The sequence below is a fragment of the Falco rusticolus genome, chromosome Z, assembly GCF_015220075.1.
Source record: "Falco rusticolus isolate bFalRus1 chromosome Z, bFalRus1.pri, whole genome shotgun sequence".
Taxonomy (NCBI): Eukaryota; Metazoa; Chordata; class Aves; order Falconiformes; family Falconidae; genus Falco; species Falco rusticolus.
In genome coordinates, this window is record NC_051210.1 from 74,603,973 (window position 1) to 74,627,387 (window position 23,415).

The following is a 23,415-nucleotide window of genomic DNA, read 5'->3' on the forward strand; positions in this document are numbered from 1 at the left end:
CATGTGCTATGATTTAGCAAAGGCACAAGCAGTTTGTCTGCATCCATCACACAATGGCCCAGGTCACCAGCTGACAGATGAACACAGTATGGATGCTTGCAGAGGCAGACAGACCAAACTCCAATCAGAAGTACGCATCCAAACCTGGCTGTGTTAGTCCAACAGTGTGCACCTTGGTCTGTGTAGAGGATACATGTTGCTACTATCCTGTTTTTCAGTATGCCTCAGGATCATGCTGAGGGCTCATGCTGAAGTCCTGATCTATGACAAATTGCTCCATAGGCCACATCTTCTGGAGCCAGGCTGATCTCCCCTGTGCTCTGATGCATATATTCTCATGGGCTCCCCTGCAGCAGTCTCCAATTTGAGCTAAAAACCAGTTCTCATTTCTTCCCCCTGTCACCTTCAAATGTGTTTCTTGTTGGTTCCTGCCAGCAACTTTCAGCAGACGGCACCCAGAAAAATCAAGTCATTACCAGCAGAAAAGAAATCTTTCACGTTCTCCTCCTGTCAATGACAAATTGCCACTTTTTTGCTTGTTTCCCTCCCTGTGTCACTTGCCTCTGCTGTTTGCCCAAGGGATCTGCTGTGGTGAAAATCTCCTAAGACAGTTTATCCTGAGTCCACTGACTTTCTGTTTTGCTGGAGCCAATAGTTTGTCCCTCCTTGCTCCTGAAACAAAGCGGTGCTTCTGCAACAAAGTCCCCAGATGCCCTCTATCAAGGACATTGCCAGCTATTTGTTTGCTTCTTTTCATGCACCCCAGCCTAGCACCATAAGTGGGCCTTGCCACCTCACTGAGTGTCCTCAGCTAGCTACCAGAAGTGAAGACAAGGTCAGGCACCTGAAGGAGTACATGCAAAAAGCAAGGCTGCTCTCCTGCAATCAGTCACAAGAGACCCCAAAAAATTATTCACCTGGTCACCTACAAAGCACAGGCTACTTTACTCACATGCAAAGTAACTCCGCATCAGTCTTTATGTAGCAACAGACAGGCAGAGCAAGTTTTAGAGGTGAGAAGCAGGGCTGCGTCTGGAGTCCCAGTGCTAACTTGGACAGCAGTACAAGTTGTCCTATGAGGAAGCGGGAAGAGGGAATACAGAAAGCTTTACTCCTCCCCACGGTTAGTTGGGATGAAGGCAAACAGTGAGCTAAATTCAGATGACTCACTTTGACTTGAGGCAATAATGAAAATTTTAAAGAGCTGTGATAACTGAGTGCAGACTGCATACTCCAGGATTTAGGTCAAAGCAGCCCAGTCAGCCTCTTTGCCTAAGTCCATACTTGGGGGAGAAAGAGCTCCTGGGTCCTGATTGCACTTTGGCCACACTGATACCACTGTGGCAGGAAAAGACCTGGCTGTACCCTGGCTGCGCATGGGTCTGGGTTTCCTGACAAAGGTAATCCCAGGCAGGCAGGCAGGCAGGGAGGAGCCATAAGCCCCAGCTGGTCTCTTAATGAAGGTTACCAAAACCATGAGGTGACCTGCATGCTCATCCTGGAGCCAGGATGGCAGTATACAGCACAAAGGGCTCCGGCCCTGTGGTGCATGCTCAGCAAGAGATTGCTGGTTTGTATCACGGCTTTTTACCATTCCTATTACACTGGGAAGCAGACAGCATTTCTGCTGTGGAACATCTAGCAAGAGTGAAAGATCTCCAAAAAACCAAGAGTTTTGGTCAACATTGTCATAGAAGGCATTAGTTCTTGATTTTGTTTTCAGAAGCCCTGCTGTGAAAGCCTAGTGCTTGTCCCCATCCACATCCCTGAGCTCTAGAAATTATGCTGGTAAATAACACAGTGAATGGGTGAATCCAGCCACAACTAAAGACGGGCAGCTGCCCCAAAGAGGAATGATCAGGCCTGCCATATGGAGGGAGCTGGGCTGCCACCGTCAGGGTCAAGAGTCTTTGCACATCCAGAAACTTTATGGAGAAAACCAACCCTCACGAGCTGGGGGACACTAACACCTTTCTGCTACTGCCTGAGACACCTGCATGGGGAAGAGGCTGGAGACTCTCTTTTGAGGAGAAAGGTACTTTCGGACCACAAGGCTGGTGCCTGCATGGAGCCAAAATCAGACAGCCCAGGAAGGTTCATCTGAGCTTCTGCCTCTTAGACCCCATTTACTGTTTACGAAGAGGAAGGCAGGTCCCACAATGAACCACAGGTAAAGGTATTAAGGCCTTCCTTATTTCAGTGCCATATAAAAAGATAATTTGTAACTAGACATTTAACAAAATTAACTTTAAGGAGCACCATCCAGAATGCTGAGATAAGATGGATATATCCAACTGTGCAAGGCCTGATGAAATTTGGCCTAAGGGCCAAAGGGAACAGCTCTGAAGCAATCTGTGATTCATTACAATTATCTATGAAAACCAGAAGACAGAGAGGTCCTGGGGGATAGGAACAAGGTGAAAATGCCCACAGAAAACCCAAAACAAAACCTGTCTTGAGGCACAGGTTAAAGGACTGTGGACCAGTCAGCCTAATGCTGGAACAAAGTATTAAGTCATCCATATGTATGTACAGGGTAAGAAGATACGGAACAGTGAATATGGGCTTGTCAAGGAAACATCTTGTCAAAATTTATTTCCATCCTTGGCAGGGTAATGGGTCTAAAGGATTAGAGGAAAGGAGTAGATGTGACTTACCTTTAATTTTGTAAGGCCTTTGCCAAACTTTTTGTGATGTTTCCAGAAGCAAACTAAGAAAAGAAGATCTAGAGGGAATTACTATGAAGTGGATGAGTGATAGAAAATGAATTTTCAAGAGTTATAACCAGTGATCTCCTGACCACCTGGGAAAACATCTCTAGATGGTTCCCACAGGGACTGCCCTGGGTCCAGTTCTATTCAAAATTTTCATTATTAAGTTGCATAACAGATTACAAAATACATACAATATTTGCAGATGACACAGTTTAAGAGACAGAAGATCAGGACTCAAAGTTATCTTGACAAACTGGAGACATAGTCTGACAACAATAAGGTAAAATATGATAATGACAAGTGCAGAGGAACACAGAGAGGAAGAAGAAAGCATATAGACATGTAGGGAAAAAATGTAGGGCATTTCTGGCTCAGTGACAGTAGCACAGAAAAGGATCAGAGGCTGGTGCAGGAATCCTCACAGTGATACTGCTGTAGGGGTGGGGGAATTACAGAAATCCTTTTCACATGCATTAAGAGGTGTGTACCATGGAAGCCATAGTAGGTAACGACTCCAGTCTGCCAGTACTGGTGAGGACAGCCAGACCACTCAATCTCATTTTGAAGAAAACACTTCAGAAATGATAACAAAACATCTGTGATGGTATGATGGGAAGAAAAGAACACTCTCAAGGCCTCTGCCAGTTCTCATTTCTGTGATTCACTAACAGTTCCCCAGTTCCAGAAAGGAAGGTTTGGCCTGATTTTAATTCAGTCTCACCTCTCATGAGTTTACTGCATGTCATGCTCAACCACATTGTGACTGCTTCATTCACTGCAATAGATGAAACTGCTTTGTATATCAGACAAGACTTTTGAGTGTGAGTAAAAGCTGATGGAGAGATATAAATAAAAATTACTTTGATTTACATACACATACATATATAATCTTAAAAATAAATTGGAAAATATTCCTATCTTAAAATCTGGGGTTTTCTTTTAAATGCAAATCTTCTAGCTATGACAGTAATCTACAGATAAGGGAGCTGCTAAGGGAAGGAGGTTCCTCAGTGCTATTCTGTCCTTTGTAGGAAAATTTATTGATGTTTTACTGCAAAATCATGCAACAAGACGGAATGGATCAGCTCAACGTGCTTATGCCCCCATGACAGAAGTCATTAATGAGAAAAGGTCTGCAAGGACTAACTCTCCCTAAAAGTGAGCTAGTAATATTTAAATACTTGGCTGTACCATTTGCATTAGAGAGGAAATGGTTTAGACAGCTGATGAATGTTCAAAGATCAAAATGTTCGAAGATCTCAATGCCTTCCAGTCAGCTTGGGCTTTCTTCACTTCTCTTACATCTTTAATGAGCAACTTTGACCTAAGGCACTCCCTGCCACCCTATCTGAAGCAGAAGTAGGGATTTACTCAGAGTCTCCTGGCTTTACCTACTGTATTTTTGTGTAACACAGCTTTCCTAATAGTAACATGCTGGTTGGGAGGGTCAAGGTAACTGACAGTCTTGATAACCATAGACAGGTACTAAAACAATGGTTTCATCTACAAGTAAGTTAGGCAGCATCCAAGGCAGCCAGCTTGGCAGGACCATAATTCACCAAGCAAGGATGCAGGAGGAAGAACGCTTCAGCTTACTGCTATGATAACCAAAAGCATCTCAAAACAGGCACAGCACAGCCAGTGTCTAGGGTGCTCCTGGGGCAGCCCTTGACCACAGGCTGTCAGTCACTTATGTCATGGGCATAAGGTTGGCTGATGGCTTTATTCATGGGTACCAGCAAATACCAGGCTCATCTGGTGGAAGTTGTTTGCTCCAGCAACAGGCAACAGCAGGAACTTCCCAACTATAAAATTTACAAATGCCTTCTCTCATTCTAGCAGCACATGGCTACTTGCAGGCTTTACTACAAGCATTCCTGGGGTGTTCTCCTCACAGTCCTTGAAAGCTTGCTGGTTGCTGAGGGAAAAGTTAGATGCGTTCACCAGCAGCAAGGACACACTGGAAAATAAACTCCCATGCTGTATTTGGTCCCATAAACACTCCTCTTCTGAAAATTACTTATCTCTCCTAGCTAGATCAAGTGCCTTCCACCTTGACGGTATCTTCCTGGGACTCGCAACCCCAGACACCATCTCTTAAGCACCAATGAACTGAAGGGCACAAGATCAGCAGACAGGAGCAAAGAATCTGGCCCACTGCATCTGTGTGTTCACATATCACCCACAAATTTGGTGTGCTGAAAAAGGGTAGCAAAACATCTCCTACCAAAAATGACATTTGGTGATACTGGAGGGACTCAGCACTGAGTTGACCAGAAAGCACAGCCATGGGAGCATCACTGATGAAGGGCAAAGGCCCGGCCTGGCGCCTGTGCATCACTCACACTTCAGAGACTCAGATTTATCTGGAGAAAGCAGAGCTCAGTTATAAATAGCACTGGATAAGGCTGCCCCTACTTTCAGTTTGTTTTCTTCCTGCTGGGATTCAGATGCTCTGCTTTGTACAGCATTTCACCAGGAATCTGTTTGCTTATTCCCCTCACAGCACTTTGCACTGTATTTATTAGGCTGGTAAGTTAACAGGCAAGGAGCAAGGAACCAGACATTAGACTCTCACCTGTTTGTCCCATCAGTGGCCATGTCCCCATGTCAGACAGAGCAGGCAGCTAAGTGATGGGTGCCAGAAGCCAGCAAAGCTCAGGGGTAATTAACCAATTGCAATTCACAGCTCTTGGTTTCAATTCTGACTGTGCTCATTGAGCAAGATTCCCTATTTACAGACAAAATATGAAGTTTCACATTCTGTGTGCAGGGAAAGCAGACACATGATGGGCAGGCTCGCATCCAAATCCCTAAGCTCTCTGATGCTGCTAAATCAAAGACAGCATCTGTAATGTGCCTTACAGAAGTTTCCCACCACCACAGGATCAATCGGGCTCATAGCAGGGATGGCCAGAGATGGCCCCAGGGCCTGCCGGGTGCTGAGGGTCCCAGATACTGCACCAAGCTGTGGCAGCTCATCATGGCTCCAGGGGTGGGAGAAGGATGGGAGCCACTGCCAGCCCCAGCTCCCCACATTTTGCTGTGATCTGTGCAACCTTGCTTGCACTGTCCTTGCCCAGCTTGCCTCTAGCTCTGCCCTTATTGCTCTCCTATCTCCATTTCATCCTCTTTGGAGAAGCACTCTGTTGTTTCACAGGCTGCATTAGTGCCATTAAGACCCATCTTAAGACCCATACACTTTCTACACCTATTTTGAAGATCAATCAGCAGTCAAATTTCATAGGCCAGCAAAGAAATACTTTTCTTCCACTATGATCCAACATAGTGTCCTGATTCCTATTAAATATTTAGCTAGCATTTGTGACTGCTATAAAGCAATACAACAGGATTCAAAGGCCCAAGCAACCAAACAAATGTGTTACAACTTCTCTGCCCTTTTAAACATCAGGCTAACATTTTCCAACATCCCAAGGCCTTCAGGTACTCTTAAATTTTATAAGTAAAGTTTTCTCTGCAAACTAGCACCGATAAAACTAACAAAGAAAACTATTTATACTTTTGTTGCAGACACCAGAAAAGAAATAAACAAGTGGAAAACCCACAACAAGATGGTTCAGATCTTAAGTAAAAGGAAGAGGAGAGAGAAGAACAATACAGGACTAGAGGAGAATCTATTTAGGAAGCAGCAGTGAGAGCAGAAGGCAGAAAGTAAGTTAAGTTTAGCATCTGTATGAAGTACAGAGGGAAAGGCAGCCTCAAAGCAGGAAAAGCGCCTTTTCAGTTACATGATCTGCAAGGGATGCTTTGCAAGATAATTTCTAATGCACAAGAATCCATACACAGTGCACAATTTAAAAATAACCAGCTAGAGAAACTGAATCTCCAGAACATACAGTCTGACACCATTTCAAAACATACAACACTGAAGTTAAAAGATCAGGAATTTTGTTCATTATTGTCAAAGACACTTAGGAAGAAGCATTTGGACACTTAACCTTGCCTAACCCTAAAGTGATTCAAAAAGTGTCCAAAAGTTTTTGAACAAGGTACAAACATGCTGCAAAAGATTTTATCCAGCATCTCTGCCACAGCAGCATCTTGCCCTTCCTGCCACCTCCACCATGACTAAATGAGCCCAAAGTTTCCAGATGAATTTCTGTGGCTCAGCAGAGCCTTTCCAAAAAATGGTGAAACTTGGCTCTGTGGGAGACAGGATTTTCTCCAGCAGGGCTGTGACACTGCAGTGAGCAATCCTAGCAACTAAGGACAACCAGAAAGCTGCTGATCTTGACCTTGTTCTCTACAGCGAGCATATGGCAACCCCTCCCAAGCACAGCCCTTCTTGCCCACACTTCCTTCCAGCAGACAATAAGGGAGCAAACACATGACAGTTATTTGTTTGCCACTAAATGCCTCACGGTGCTGCAGCAAGGTGTGTGGTGTCAGGTCCTCATTAGACCAGCACAACTGCTGCTGCAACAGCCTGTTCCTGGACTCAGAGTTCACTGTAGGGGAGCAGGACTGCAGCTAAGGACTGCTCCCACAAGGAAGCTTCTGACAAATTGAGGTCTCTGGACCCCAAATGCATCCATGCAGTCCCATGGATGCTCTTCCCGTGGCTCCATACTGCTATGAATGTGCTGAATGATTGAAGTGACGTCTCTGGTGAAGATACACTGGTGTCCCTTACTCCTGGGACATCAGAGGTTAATTAAACTTCTTGCCCTGTTTACCTGGGTCAGGTATGCAAGGCAGGGCTGGTAGCAAGAAAAAAGTAGTAGAAAGGTGGGGCTGGAAAGAAAGTTTGTCTGTGAAGACACTGCAGTGGCCTAGCATGAAAGAAGCAGTTTGCTTGTGTTACTCTAAGAACTTTTGCACTAAATGATCTTCACCATCAGGTTTCTGCTCTGTTATCCCTTGAAGCTACATTCTCCCACTTGCCAGATCCTGACACTCCTCATCCCTATCTCAGGTCCAGCCTCTTTGGTTTTGGGTCTTTGTCACTCTCCTCCCCTCTCCAGATTTCTGTTTCTCCTATAGAGTTGGCCCCTAACAGTATCCTCACAGAACTGAATGTGTTTTTTTCACTGAACTACTCCCAGCAAACACCTATTTTGTGTTCCTTAGCAGTGGATGCAACAGGATGGGCATTGAGCCTGTTCTGAGACAGCCGATCTTTATTCTGACCTTGATAGCAACCGTCTGTCTTTTCTTTTTCTTTTTTTTCCTTCACATCAAACTCTTTGTTTGCCTGAAGCCAAAGGAACGAAATATTATGTGAAGCAGTAACATCTCAGAGACAATGCAATCTGCAGAATCTGTTTGTCTGACTGCAGATGACAGATTTAGGAGACTGCCCGTCATCAGAAAAGAAACAATGTGCTGGTGTTACAGTGGATTATGAACAAAATGCTTTTTCTTCTCCTAAGCGCAGCAAATACAACCAGCTTCCTGGAAAGGCTTCTTTTTTCTTTTTTTTTTCTTTTTTTTTTTTTTTTTTTTTTTTTTTTTTTTTTTTTGTGGACCTGTGCCCAGCAGCAAGGAGTGGGGTGGAGAACAGCAGCTCATGCTGACTTTAAAGGGATTCTTAACTGAGCTCATTTACTTCCATCAGCAAAACAAGACTCAGTGAGTCTGGAATGGCTTCTCACGGAGTGGCTTCATGACCTGCTAAGAGTCAGTGTAGACTTATTTAAGGACTCTGAACACAGAAAGCAGAGATGAAGAAGGGATCACATAATTATGGGGCATATTCCAGTAAGCAAGTCTCAGTTATGTTTTATCTGGTTTACGTTTGAGATGGGACTTCCACAAGTTCTGCTGGGAAACTATTCTGCAAGTTGACAGTCCCTCTAGTTTCCTTTGGCAGTTTGCAGGTTATTACCATCCTGCCTTGTCTTTTTTGTCCTAACCATCAGTGTCACATTTAACCTGAACAGCATTTGGTGAAGAATTAGCAAGCAGTGGCCAGGCTTTCATCCTCCCATGCATGAATATAAGGCAGAAAATAATTCTTTCAGGATGCCATCTGAAGCTCCATGGTATCAGCAACTCAAGGAGGCCAGATCAGCTTCAGTAAACTAACAAAGAACCAGCCAAGTTGCTTTCCCAATCAGTGATCACCACAGCAATTCCAAACCATGCTGTACACATGGGAAAGCCTGCCACAGCTGAGATTTGCTCTAAGCACAGCCAAAAGAAATGTTTCTTTCGCTGATCTTAGGGTCAACACTCTGCAGTGGGAATTTAGTCAGTAACTTCTGAAGGTAGGCAAGTAAAAAAATAAGTATTTCCAACTGTCTGCAGCACTACTGGCTCCGTACTAGTCCCAGCAGCAAGCAGAAATAACGACCTTTTGGTTTGATGTGAAAGTGAACTAGAAGTACACAGTGGAATCAAATCTGTTGAATAAGATGTATTTTAGGAGGAAGACATAACAGCAGAAACGCGTTGACACAGCAGATAGTTTTAGTTATCCATTCCTATTACTGAACTGCTCCAGCTTCCAAATGCTTCAAACCTTTCAGTGATGAAAGGTAAAAGGAAAATCACTCTTCTCAGCTGTAAATAAACCCTAATCAACTTTTCTAAAAAAAAAAAAAAAAAAAGAAAAAAAAAAAGAGGGGAGAAAGTAAGAACAAAGCGCAAAGACTGGAAAAGGGAGAGGCTCTATCCTGAGAGCTCCTTCCCTGCAGAGTGTCACTTCTCCCCAGAGCAGACTGCTGTTGTGGGCTCTGGGATGCCAAAGCCTAGTCAAGTTGTCCCACTTTGGCCACCCTCATTAACACCCAGAGCCAAGCCCTGGGACTGATCCATTGGCTCAAACAGATACCCTGTCCAGGGACTTGCTTTCTAGGAGTACTCAGTGCTGGAGGTGATGGGAGTGTGAGGATTTTGCTGACTATTTGGAGCATCATCTTGATTAAAGTTGGGTTTAGCTTAACCCCACATAGGGCTTTTGCCCGCAGAACATGACCAGTGTGACACAGTTTCACAGGAATTGTCTCCTTTTAAGCTGATGTTCGCAGCCAAAGGCAAAGGCCTGAATTCACTGACCTAGGAGACCAATTCTAGTCCCATGTTCCTGTAAGTCCTAAGCTGGTGTATTAGTTACATTGCACTTCATGCACATACATTCACACATCCATGTTTGTGTTTATTCCTTTCTGGCTTTGGGTCTTAATCAATTGGTAGTAAGGAATTAGAAATGCGTAACTTCAGCCAGAATTTTCCATTATTCACAATATAGGAGCACTTAATACATAGAAGACGATTGCCAAAGCTATAACAAGCCATTGCTATGCTCTTTCAAAATATGAGTATCAGGCAGACAAACTTATTCTTAGGTAACAGAATTGGAACATTTATATTGCTCTATTTCGCCCTTAATAGTGGACTATGTTACATCAGCTTTGTTATATGCAAACTTACTGAGCTATTACTAAGCCACTGAAGATGAAATGGCACAACAAAAGAGCTGTCAGCCTGCTTTACTCACTTCCCATTTTGCTTCCATTGTGTAAGGGCTGTATTTTTTCAAAAGGAAGAAGCCAGGCAGTCCAAAGAACAAAGGCTCCTAATTGTTCAGGAGAACTTTGTTACTTTTCTAATTGGTCCTCAAAGTCATAGGCTTGCTGTCTCTACAAGAGCAAGGACTGCACAGGGTGGTCTAAAGACCAGGCTTCAGACTAGTTGGGATATTGGTAGGGGAGAATAGAACACCTTCGGACTAAATATGAGAAACAAGGCATCGCTTTCCAGAATCATTTAATGCAGAATGATGAATAATAATCCAATGTCTCAACCTAACAGATAGTCCTTCATGTTGCTTTTCCTCCTGTCAAGTGGGGAGAGAACCTTTTCTAAACCTTTTCACTGATATTGACAAATGCCTACTGTTCAGGTCTTTCCAACAGAAGCACAATCTCTTCTCCTGATTGCTGTGCAATCACCTTATTACTACCCTTGCTCACTAGTTTCATAGCAAGTAAAAAACTGTAAAGTTTACTAAAAATATCGATACTTTATTACAGAAGAAAACAAAGAATAATGATTCTCAACACTCAGCCTTGGGAAATAAACAAGCAGGAGCCAGCGTCTACTCATACCTTCATCTACCCATATTCCATGAAGTAGTTTCTCTCCTTTTCAGAGCTATCTCCCTAGAGTTCCAATGATTTTTTTCACCTCTGAGCCACATTGCTGCCAAATGGTACACATAAACCCACCTCTAAAACCCCTGTATAAAATGAATCTACTGCTGAACATACCTGCTTCTGGTCTGTAAGGATGAGGCCACGACTAACACCCCTTAAGCATACTCTGTCCTTCCCAATATTATCTGGGACACAAACGATCTGGGATTCTGGTGTCTACAGTATGCAATAACAACTGTTGACTTCCTGTAGCATGCCAAAGCAAGGCCATGAAAAGCTGCACATAGGACTTACTATTTTGTCAGGGTTTTTACCTAAATGGCAGTGGAAGAAGCTTGGAGTTCTGTGTGTGTGTGTGCTTGACACATTGTACTATGATAATAACCTGTGGCTAGGGTTCTTTGTTAACCTGTGAGAGTTTCTATACCTGGGCCTTAGTAAAGCCTTCACACAGTCTCCCACAGCATTCTCCTGGAGACACTGGCCGCTCATGGCTTGGAGGGGTGCATCTTTGCTGGGTAACCAGCTGGCTGGGTGGCTGAGCCCAGAGAGTGGTGGGGAATGGAGCTACATCCAGCTGGTGGCCAGTCACAGGTGGTGTTCCCCAGGGCTCGGTGCTGGGGCCAGTCCTGTTCCGTATCTTTATCAGTGATCTGGACGAGGGGATCTAGCACACCCTCACCAAGTTCACAGGTGACCCCCAGCTGGGGGGAGCGTTGATCTGCGGGAGGGCAGGAGGCTCTGCAGGGGGGTCTGGGCAGGCTGGAGCGATGGGCCCAGGCCAGTTGTGTGAGGGTCAACCAGGCTCAGTGCCGGGTCCTGCCCGTGGGTCACACCAGCCCCCGCAGCGCTGCGGGCTGGGGGCAGGGGGCTGGGAACTGCCTGGGGGGAAAGGGCCTGGGGGGGCTGGTCGGCAGCCGGCTGGGCATGAGCCCCCCGTGTGCCCAGGTGGCCAAGGAGGCCAGCAGCACCCTGGCTGGTGCCGGGAACAGCGTGGCCAGCAGGGCCAGGGCAGTGCTGTCCCCCTGCACTGGGCACTGGCGAGGCCGCCCCTCGACTCCTGTGTTCAGGTTGGGCCCCTCACTGCCAGGGGGACGCAGAGGGGCTGCAGCGTGTCCAGAGACGGGCAGGGGGCTGGTGCCGGGGCTGGGGCACAAGGCTGGTGGGGAGCGGCTGGGGGAACTGGGGGGGGTCAGCCTGGAGAGGAGGAGGCTCGGGGGCACCTTGTGGCTCCCTGCAGCTGCCTGACAGGAGGGTGTAGGCAGGGGGGTCGGTCTCTTCTCCCAGGTGACAAGTGACAGGGCAAGAGGAGACGGCCTCGGTCTGTGCCGGGGAGGTTTAGGTTGGGTGTTGGGAAAAACGTTGTCACTGACAGGGTGGTGGAGCGTTGGGACAGGCTGCCTGGGAGGTGGTGGAATCACCAACCCTGGAGGTGTTGAAAAAACACATAGGTGCAGTACTTAGGGCTATGGTTTAGTGGTGGACTTGGCAGTCCTGGGTTAACTGTTGGATCTGATTATCTTATACATCTTTTCCAACCTAAATGATTAAATGGTTCTAAAAATGTTTGCTAGAGGAAAAACTTTGGACAGACAAGCAGCAAATATAAAATTCAGGTGTTCTCTAAAATGTTACATTTGCATAATCTCTCTGTTTATGGCAAGTACCAGTCTTGCTCTTGGCATATTCCCCATTCATCTGTAGTCCTATCAGGATCCCTTGATTTCTTTGACTTCTATTGGAAGATGCAATAACAAGGAACCATGGCTGGGGGACAATCCATGCATGGCATTTGCCAAAGTATAAGCAACACTGACAGTGTGCCTAGACTTATGCCTGTATTAGGCAGCCTAAATTAAGTGACAGCTATAGTTAACAGCAGCAACCCCTGTAGCCCAGTCTAGCAAGCCAAATACACACCCCTGCACCTCAACAGACTCATACAAACCATGTTGAAATATGTGTTGCCACACTTTTACTGCTGTAAAAGAGATCAGAAGTGCATATACATTCCAGTGCTCCACTCATAACTCAGACTACATTGTAGACATAACTGTGAAGTGAGCTGCATGTAGCAACATACTCACCCCAGTCCTTCACAAGATCATCCATCTGGTGACTCTCTGTGGCAGATGTCAGAGTGGCATTACTTTAAGAGCATTACCTGCACATCACAATTCTTAATTCGCTGTAATACTCCAAGGTCAACAACAAGGTAGTGTGTCTTGAATCCCAGTAGCAGCCAATTCCACAGGCAGCTGACCCTGGGTTTATTGTGCTGAAGAGAGCTCTCTTTTAGGGCTGATATACGCATTTTATACACTACCCATCACTTGCTGCCCCGTGATTTTGTATTTGGAATATAAATAGCATTGCATGTTGGTATATACAGAGGAAATTAGTTCCTCCCCAAACAGAAGTCACTTATAATAACGAAAACTGAGGAGAAATAACTGTTTATAGTAAACTTCTGCTCACATGTTTAGTTCCTGTTGAGGACCAAGGATTCATGCAATTGTTTTACCTTTCTGCATATTTCAAAATTAGCTTGAAATACAATTTAATAATCAATTGCTAACATATGTATTAAACTAACACCTTTCCCCATATGGCACTTTTCTGGCTATGCCCAAACTCAGCCCAATTAAAAATCCAGTTAGGGGAAAGGAAAAGCACCCTTACCTGCCACACTGGCTCCATGTGCTTTCCTGACTTAGCACTACTCTTGTAGGTGGGCTGGGAGGTTGCCTTCTTCAGGTTGTAGATGGCCACGTTGCCGTCATAGAAGCCCACTGCCACAAGGTAAGGGTGGTCATTATGGAAGTCCAAGCACATGATGCCACTCTCACTGCTGAAGATATACTCTGGGAAGGAGGGGTTCTTCATGGTGTAGAACAGGAGCATGCCCCGGCCTTGCTTCATGAAGTCATCTAAACAAGGAGAAGCTTTGCTGGTAAACCAGTTTCCAGGATCCTCTGCTACTGAGACATACAATCTGACAGTATTCACCTATGCCTAAAATCCACCTGAATGCAAAGTCACATGGGAAGGACATCAGTCACAGGACCAAATGGTCATGTTGGTGTGCCTACATCTGAACATCCTTTCCTCCATTGATATGTCATCCCCAAGACATGGGGACAATGTGCTTATGCAGAAAAACTTCTGATTTTACAGGGTTTTTTCTAGGAAAGAGACTTCGGAAGCCATGGAAGAAAAGTGCAGAGGGAAAAAGAATCTTGTGGACAACTTCTTTGGGCTAGGATTTCATTCTGCATTGCAGAAACACAGCCTGAACAAAGATACCAGCATTTAAATTTCTGTATTGCCAATATTTGATCTTACAGACATCTTTCTTTTGTGGTTTTTTTATCATGTCCTGACTGTCTGCAAATCTCAGGATTTTTCTCATCTGAAAAACAATTTCCAAATTCCTTTAAAAGGGATGAAAAGCTGTTGATTTAGATAAGCTCTCCAGAAGCAAAGGAGCTTTCCTAATCTATGAAAACAATGCTCTGAAAGTATCCTAGCCATCTCTCCAAGTGTTTTTTCTTACTGCCAAATGCCCTCAGGCACACAGTATATGCGGAACAAATTTACTGCTGTCTGTTCTTCAAGTACCCACTATACATCCTATTTCCAGAACAGTCCTCTCCTTTAAAAAGTGTTTCCTGCCTGCCTTAACATTTTGATCAGCCTGCAGGATAAGGACTTGCTAAATGTGTACCCTAGTGATAATAGTTCAGAGAACTCTCCCTGGCAGCAAACTGGTCCCAAATCAGCATAAAGTTACAGACATTGCTTACCTCAAATTTATCAGGGTTACATAGAGAACATTCAAAGAACCAGTGAAGAAATACGTATCAAGACTGTTACTGCTGATTTGTATTTGGATTGTGGAAATCTATTTTCACATGTTTTTCTGCACATTGGGGCCAAGCATGGGGAATGGCCTCCTTATTTCTAATACCGGCACTACTCTAAACATATCTGAAGCCAAATAATATTTTTAATATTTTTTTTGAAAGAGGGGGAAGCTTATTTCTAGAATTCCAGCTGAAAATGCAGTGAATGTGCTTTCTCCATCAGAGATTTGCCCTGTCCTTTGAATTCATAGAACTCTTTGTTCTTAGACAAGTAACATCATTGAACTGGTATTAAGTGTAGGTCCAGCCATGGTAAGATGAATCCCTGCTCTCCTCAGGAGCAAAAACACTTGGGAAGGCTGTGGAAATGACCTACCAAGAGTGACTCACAGCAGAATGGACTATGAAGTCAAACTGGTTAGAAAGCCTTTGAATTCAACCTCTTTCATGCTTTTATTTCTCCTGGAGTGTGACAACAAACCAGGTGTATTTCCAAAAGGTCTGTGGTGCACATTACTTTTCCATAAGTTGGCACTGCACTGAGAGGCCTCAGAGAGCTGTTCCCATGCTCCCTGCACAGATGACAGAGAAGACACTCCTTCAGAGGTTGATTCAATCACCAAACACCTGATCTGTGTTTTGAAGATGCTTTTCTCTCCACTGATCTGGCAGTACCATAGGCCAGCCAGATTCCTCAATTAGAGATGATGGAGCAGGCCTTTACTGGGTAAAATAGCTCAGCAGCTTCAGCAAGTCCATCTGGAGGTCAGCCTGGCAGGTATAAAGCAAGGTCTTGGGAAGAAGCTCTGGCAGAGTGAAACACAGGGCTCAGTTTGCAGATTAAGACACCCAAATGCAGGTCTACATATGGCTGGCTGGCTGTGCGCTCAGAGTCTAAGCTTCTGCTGCCATCAGCAGAGGTCAATCAATCAATCCACTTCACTGAGTGTAGAAAACTCACCTTAAAGAAGATCCCTATATTAGGTCTGCTGATTCACCCTCTGGGCTCCACTGATCATAATGGCCAGCCTTCTACTGGCTGTTAAACCCATCTTAATCCGAGAGCTGAACACTACTCATTGTGTCCTTTATGTTATGAAATATCATGGATGTGGGTTAAATCACAGATACGTGAATACTGCACGTAAGTCTGGACAATATGATTGCTAAAATACAGCCTATTTCTGATGAAAGGCAAAGTGATGAGAATAATCCACAATTAACGCTGAAGCATGGCACATAAATCCCAGTAAAACAATAACCTTCAGAGAGCAGGCATATAAATCCATTTCAATGAAGGGTGAATTCTCACCCAGAGTACCAAACTGTGACGTACCAACATGTTCTTTAATAAATTAAAAAAAAACACAAAAGGGCTTATTTCATTAGTGATATTCAGTGTTCCAGAATGGTAAGGACAGAACATACCCACGGCAGCCTGTCTGTGGTATAGGTTTGAAGCATAGCCTTTTCAAGAGCAAGGATTGTATTTTTCAATAAAAACTAGCAGAGCACTGCAGTGTGCCCCAAATTCTGCACAGGTGGTCTCCCACGATGCAGGTAGCTCACTGAAACAGTGTTAGAAGACCACACAGAGCACATCGCAAAGCAAAGGGTGCAGGCCCAAGAGCTGACAATGGCGGCACCAACTGCTGGAGGGGAAAGCAGCAGCTTCAGATCTGAGACTACTGTGCTGCACTGCATGAACCCACCAGCATGCACTGGAAGAGCAGAGAATATCTGCCCCATGCAGACCCACAGAGTACAAACTGCGTCTATTTCTGAGATACAAAGGCTGGAGATACTAGAGATATCAGACTGTTATTCTGACAATCAGTGCTAGCAGGAGATGTACTTTGCAGGAGGACACAAGGCAGCAACACAGCAAGAAGAGAATGAACAGAGGAAGAATTGCTGTAATTAGAAAGAGTTGCATGTCATGAAGATCCTTAGTGTTCACCTGAGCAGAGGGTGAATTTCAGACCCTGACATGTAACAAGTGTATGCGGGAAGAGAAGTTTTGCTAATGAAAGATTCAGATAGCATGCTTTCTGGTGGAGAACTGAGCCTGTAAGCATCACATGCAATCAGAAATAGGTTTCTAACCAACTATTACTGCTGTCTAAAACATTAATCTCCAATTGCATTTAAAGCTGGACAGATTCAACCCAAACCCTTTTCAGAAAAAATAACAACTTAGTGGTAGCAATGTACCTCAGAATAACACTGTGGTGTCACCAATTAGTTCACACAAAATAAAAACCTGAAAAGCATCTAAATATTTCATTCTGATGCTTACTAAGTGTCTGTTTTAACAGATTTTTCATTTATGTTTTTCCTTAGCTGAATTTAATCAATATCAGATCAAAAAGTTTTGTTTGCTGTACAAAAAAATATTTTTATTTGCATCTTTCAGTTTCGGTTTTCAAAAAAAATCACGACACATATGGCTTTCCTCCATTTCCTCCAAAATGCTTAGTGGTTGAACCAGTACGGTCAATGCAACTGTATCCTCAGGTGAGAAACTACAATGCTTAGGGTAAGTCCTGCATTCACACAGTGAATCTTGACGTGGGGACCCTCCACAGTCACAACTCAAAGTAGATATTTTTACTACACAAGAAGGCAATGCTACAGTTCCTTGTGTGATAAACAGGCAAATTACCTTATCTTTGGAGGATTTAAAACCCCAAACCCTGCATGCAGCCTTACATCTTAGATCCTGTGATACCTGGCTTCCTATAAATCAAGTCTCACTGATATGGCTCACACCATCAAATCACTATGCTAAGGGAAAGCACTGTTGCTTAAAATCTGCCCTTTCTCTTCCAAAAGTCCATCTAAAAAAAGAAGCAAGATGGAGAAGCACGGTTGTGAACAGCTGCTTGTTTCTGAGCATCACAGCTGCGCAAGCGCATCTACCCTCCTTTCCTAGATGCGCCCATGTGCTGTGATAAGCTTGCTGGCTGGAGCCCTATCTTTTAGGTTTGGATTTCCAAGAAGCCAAGGGAAGGGGCTGGCTGTGCTTTACACTCAGTTAGGCAATCTCCTCTGGGGAGAAGAGGTAAGTTTCAAAGACAAAACTTTTGGTACCCAAAGAAATGGCTCAGCTGTTTACTTGCCTTTCAGACACTTGAAGTGTAGAAGACAAAAAGGGTTATCTGCAGGCCAGCAATTTTCTTCAAGCAAATTATAATTATTATTATCCAGGTCTACAAAACCCTGGGCATAGCCTAAGAATTTGCCTGTGCTATAGTCTGCATAGCACAGACAGATGACTGAGCAAGTCACAACTTAATTAATTCTCAATAATTTCTATCAGTGAGCAAAACCTGTGCAGCATGGCACTGAACTCGGGGTAATCTATCCCACTATGAAACATGCTGGGTGAGCTTGTGTTGCTTCAGCAAGACTGTCTCCTGGCTGATTTAAATAGCTCTGCTAACTCCACACTTTCCTAGGTCACAGAATGGGTGTGCTTGTAAGAAAGGAAATGGCTGGCACTTCGAGCTTAGCTGTATGCCAATAGTTCAGAAAAATCAGGAAAGAACAAACCTTTCCCAGGAGCTCAGAGAGTTTGGGCATGTGCTGAATGTGTTTTCAAAGGCTCTTGGGGCACAACAACAACAACTTAAAGCTGTATAGCACTTCAGGGTCCTGTAAGCCTCTATCTGCAGCATTTGTTTTTACAGCCAAGGGAATGAGAAAGAGCAGTGGAGGGGATGCCAAAGACACTATAGCAAGCTAGAAGATTAGGGAGCAGAACTGGGACTTCACAGGGCTCTGCTTATGGAGACCCCATCCCCAGATCCCTGAGATTTAAGCCGGGATCACTGACACCCATTCCCTATGTTCCTATTCCCTAAAATGCCCAGAAGCACTCAAGTATACTGCTGTGTTGATACAAGCCCTTATCACCATGGATCTGACTGTGAACCACACTGTGGGCAGGGAAAAGACTAATGCTGAACTTTCAGAACAGTCCCTTCCCAGAAAAGAAAATGTTTTGAGAATTCATTACTTCATAACTCAAGGCCAGAAAGCCTGGCCTCCTCTATGTCACAGCTCACAAGTGTTACTGGTATATCTTGTTTTAAGCCCAATAACTTGTTTTTGGCTAGTATATGCATGGTTCATTTGAAGATCTCAAAAGACAGAAAAGCCACTGTTCCATTTTGCAGTTTGTTTCAATGTTTAATTGCTTTGAGTGATTAAAAAGCTGGACCTAATTCCTTATTTGACTTATCTGGCTTCCCACTGTTAATTCCTACTATGCCTATCTTGATTGGATGAGGGACTTCTTTCATATCTAGTGTTTTCTCTTCATTAAGATACTTCAAAACTGAACACTAGTCACCTTTTGTATACTTCTGACAACCTTCACAGCCTGAACACAAAAATCCTGTTTATCTTCACCAGCATAGAGAGGCCTGCGCAGCAAAAACTTGGAGCCAACACAATCTTTGCCACACCAGTCAAAGGCATTGTCTTCACAGCTGCAAAGAGAAAGTCACTTCTCAACAGATGTGAAGAAAAGAAGAATATTAAGAAACTTTCCACAGATATGTGGAGGACATCACATGGCTAGGACTTCTGCTCAGGCCAGACAAAATTCACTCACAGGCCAAATTTCAACTGGATATTGTCCTCTCTTCACCTCTAGAGTATTGTTTCCATCTCTTGAATCAGCTTGGGGCTCTTTACTGATCTACAGGTTTTCTGCATGCTTTGAAAAATGTTAGTTCCAGAACCAAACATAATATTCCACTGTCATTCTCACTAATGCCTGAAACATCTCTCTCCTGCCACTCAGGACTCCATGTTTGCACTCCAGTATCATGTTCACCCTTCTTGCCAAGATACCACACTGGAAACTCAAATTTACTGCTTGTCTACAAAAACCATTTTTTTTCTTTTTTATAGAGTTGCTGCCTTCCAAAACACAGCACTCCTCCTTGTTTAGAGAGGTATAATGTTATATTTAGCTGCATTAAAATGCATTTGGTTTGAATAATTCCAGCTTACCACAAGATTAATCATTCTGTATGACAGCCCTGTTCCCAGCATGATTTACAACTCCACCTGCCTTTTCATCAGTCACACTTCTCATCTAGTGTGAGTTTATATTTCCATCCAGAGGACCAATGAAAAAATGCCTAGCTCCAGGGACACCATGGGTCTTGACAGGACCCCCTCTGAGACACTGTCTCAGATGATAACCCCACTGTCATTGATTTTCTGACATTTGCCAGTGGAAGTTGAACCCCGTGCAGAGACCACCTGCGTTGGTCTGAACTCGGTGTGCACGGGTACTTCCCATCCCAGGGAAATACATACCCTCCAGCAATGCTGACACTATAAGATCTGCAAGCTCTGAGCAAGCCCATCAGTGCAGTGGAGGAAAATCGTAGATCATTTTGGTTTGTGATGATTCGGATGTTTGAATGTCAGATTTAACAATCTGCTTGACACCTTTCACCACCTGCTGAACTAATGCCTGATGCCCCTGATCAAGTTAGTGTTGTTAGACGGGGCTCTGTTTGGGAAGCACAGAACTTGTGGTTTGGATAGGAGAGGGGAATAAACAGGACTTCTAAGTCTTTTAGACATTTTAGAAAAGACAAAACTGACAGATGATGAGGCAGGCTGTAATTTATGCATGTCCTGAGGCCATGTTGCAGTCCTAATAACTGCTTGTGGTGGGTTGACCCTGCCTGAATGCCATGTGCCCACCAAAGCTGCTGCACTGCTCCCCTCCTCAACTAGACAGGGGAGAGAAAATAGATCAAAAGGCTCATCAGTCAAGATAAGGACAGGGAGATCACTCAGCAACTACCATCATGGGCAAAATACACCTGACGCAGGGAGATCAGTTCAACCTCTTACCACTCAAATCAGAAAAAAACAGTTTCCCCCACCCCCCACCCCTCCCCTCTTCCCAAGCCCAACTTAATTCCCCATTTCTCTACGTCCTCCCCCCAAGTGACGCAGGGGAGCAGGGAATGGGGGTTATGGTCAGTTCATCACACGTTGTTTCTGCTGCTCCTTCTTCCTCACACTCTTCTCCTACTCCAGCGTGGGGTCCCTCCCACGGGAGACAGTTCTCCATGAACTTCTCCTACATGAATCTTTCCCACACGCTGCAGTTCTCCACACACTGCTCCAGTGTGGATCCCTTCCATGCCGTGCAGACCTTCAGGAACAGCCTACTCCAGCGTGGGTCCCCCACGGGTCCACAGGTCCTGCCAGCAAACCTGCTTCAGCACGGGCTTCCCAAGGGGTCCCACAGCCTCCTACAGCATCCACTGGCTCTGGCGTGAGGTCCTCCACTGCCTGCAGGTGGATATCCGTTCCACTGTTAACCTCCATGGGCTGCCTGCCTCACCATGGTCTTCACCACGGGCTGCAGGGGAACCTCTGCTCCAGTGCCTGGAGCACCTCCTCCTCTTTCTTCCCCACTGACCCTGGTGTCCACAGAGCTGACATAGTCTCACTCCTCTCTTCCACTCGTGCAGATTTCTGTCGTGTCCCCCCGCCCCTCCCCCCCCCCCCCTTTCTTAATATACTATCATGGAGGCACTACCACCGACCTACCACTGACCCTGATCACACCAGCCTTGGCCAGCAGCAGGGCTCTCCTGGGGCTGGCTGGCACGGGCTGCATGGGACATGGGTGAAACTTCTGGCATCTTCTCACAGAAGCCACCCCTGTAGACTCCTGCTACCGAAACCTTGCCATGCAAAGCCACCACACGGCTCTGCATGTGTCAGAGGCAAGACACACACACCAGAGAATCACGGATGGATAGGTACAAACAGCCTTTAAGAAAATGAACTGTCAGGTATATTTACATCTTTCTCTAAAATACAGTCTGGCAAAGTAATGCAAGAAAGACCACAGGCAGCTGGGCCAACAAAAACAAGAAAGTTAGGAAACACCTGGAACAATGCCTTGTTTGTCAGTGCATGCAAGAGCAAAGGCTCAGAAGCAGAAAAAAACAGGGGAGAACTGGATGAAAAGATGTAGCACCTTCCTGAAAACTGCAGGAGGATCCGGCTTGCAGTTCAGCTCTCTCCTGGTTCACATAAAGGCAAGTAGGTGGAATAGGGAAGGAATGTGCGACTGGACTGAGTTTGCAATGCTATAGGTAAAACCAGAGTTTACCCATTCTGATCAGAGTTTTGCATGATAGGTTTAGCAGGCACTACAATTTTTTGAATTTTCTTTTTTAAATAAGATATTCATAAGGGCTTGGTTCTACAATGTAAATAGTAAATTGTAAAACTGCCCATATATTATGAATGCTAACTTACACTCTGAAGATACTCAAATCCAATGGAGAGAGAGTTCGTATCTTTTTCTTGTACCACAAAGGTACAAGACTAGCAACAGGGAGATCTGTATTCTGGATCTTGCTGTGTTAAGACCAGCTACAATGATCTTAACCCTTTCCCTCTGTGCTTCTTACAGCACTTCTAAAGATACACATCACAGATGAGGGAGGGAAAGGTGATCAATGGGGGCTATAAAAGTTTTGTATATCAAGAAGGTCAAAGCAGTTGTTTTCAGGAATACATTTATGTTTTGACCCGCAGCTAGACAGACTAACAATCTTGCATAACTTGCTCCCATACCTCCTTAGAAAACAGGGAGCAGAGGACACTTCGCAGCTGCAACACCCAGGAGGAAGAACTTGTCTTTGTAAAGCACTCTGGAGCTGGGAATCTGGATGAGTGCTAATCCTTCCATTACACATCTGGCAGCAGTCAGCACAACCACCTGAACTCTTGCTCCTGCCTTTCTTATTTTGGTTGGCTTAAGCTGCAATCTTGATAGTGTTTCACTATTTAATACCTGAGGCTGCTTCCTCTACCCCTGTTCTAAGAAACTGGCATACTTGATAGCATTTGCAACCAACTAAATATTTAAGAGTGCCATCAAGTGGCCAAGTCGGAGGCTTCCAGGAGGCACACGTCGTTTAGAAATCCCCAGGATCACGCAACAAATGGACGTCTATAAATGTGCTGCTTTTGGATAATCACACCAGCCTGCTGTTACTGCAAACAAGCCAGGCTGCCAGTATCTCAGTATTCCTGACCTGAAAAGCTCTGAGGGGGATGCACACACTGCAGGAGATGCATATGTATTCCATGATTAAAGAAAAGGAACATTAAGAGTTTTATGATGGTTCTGCAGCTTCTTGAAAGCAGACAGATAATTGATGAGATGGATATATACAGTCCAGACCATGGAATAGGCAATTAGAAATAGTGCTACATCTCAGAGAACTTTTTTGAAGACATTTGGCAGAAGACCCATATTTGATTGAGAAGCAAAGAAGAAGCAGGGTTACACAAACAGGCCAACCTGCAGTCAATTTTGCACAGGCATGTACTTCAAGAACAATGAATATTAAGAGCAGCCACTACGGCTCAGACACATGCCCCTATCCCATGCAGCAGTCGCTAACTTCAAATGCTTAGGGAAGTGTATAAAAACAGGGCATAAAACCAGTGATATGTCTTCTAGAATACCATCTAGGCCCCTACTAATTTGTGGTTAAGCATCTCCCAGGTCCCTAATGGTCCTTTTCCCATTCCCCTGTGCAGCCACCTACTGATCATTAAATCTGGACGGTATATTTCAGCATTCCTCTTTGTGTAACACTGGAATATACGCCAGATATTCAGTACTTCTTACAGTAATTTGGGGGG

The 23,415-nt window shown here is 44.6% G+C and overlaps 1 protein-coding gene across 3 annotated transcripts in view; it reads right to left on the reverse strand.

The window, feature by feature from the left end:
• The window catches only part of DNAI1 (dynein axonemal intermediate chain 1), a 152,209-nt gene that overhangs the window by 62,918 nt on the left and 65,876 nt on the right, over positions 1 to 23,415 (reverse strand). For all 3 annotated transcript variants that reach the window (XM_037374567.1, XM_037374565.1, XM_037374568.1), the window contains one exon: positions 13,517 to 13,764. In XM_037374567.1, coding sequence (XP_037230464.1) covers positions 13,517 to 13,764 — 248 coding nt within the window. The remainder of the gene's footprint in view (positions 1 to 13,516; positions 13,765 to 23,415) is intronic.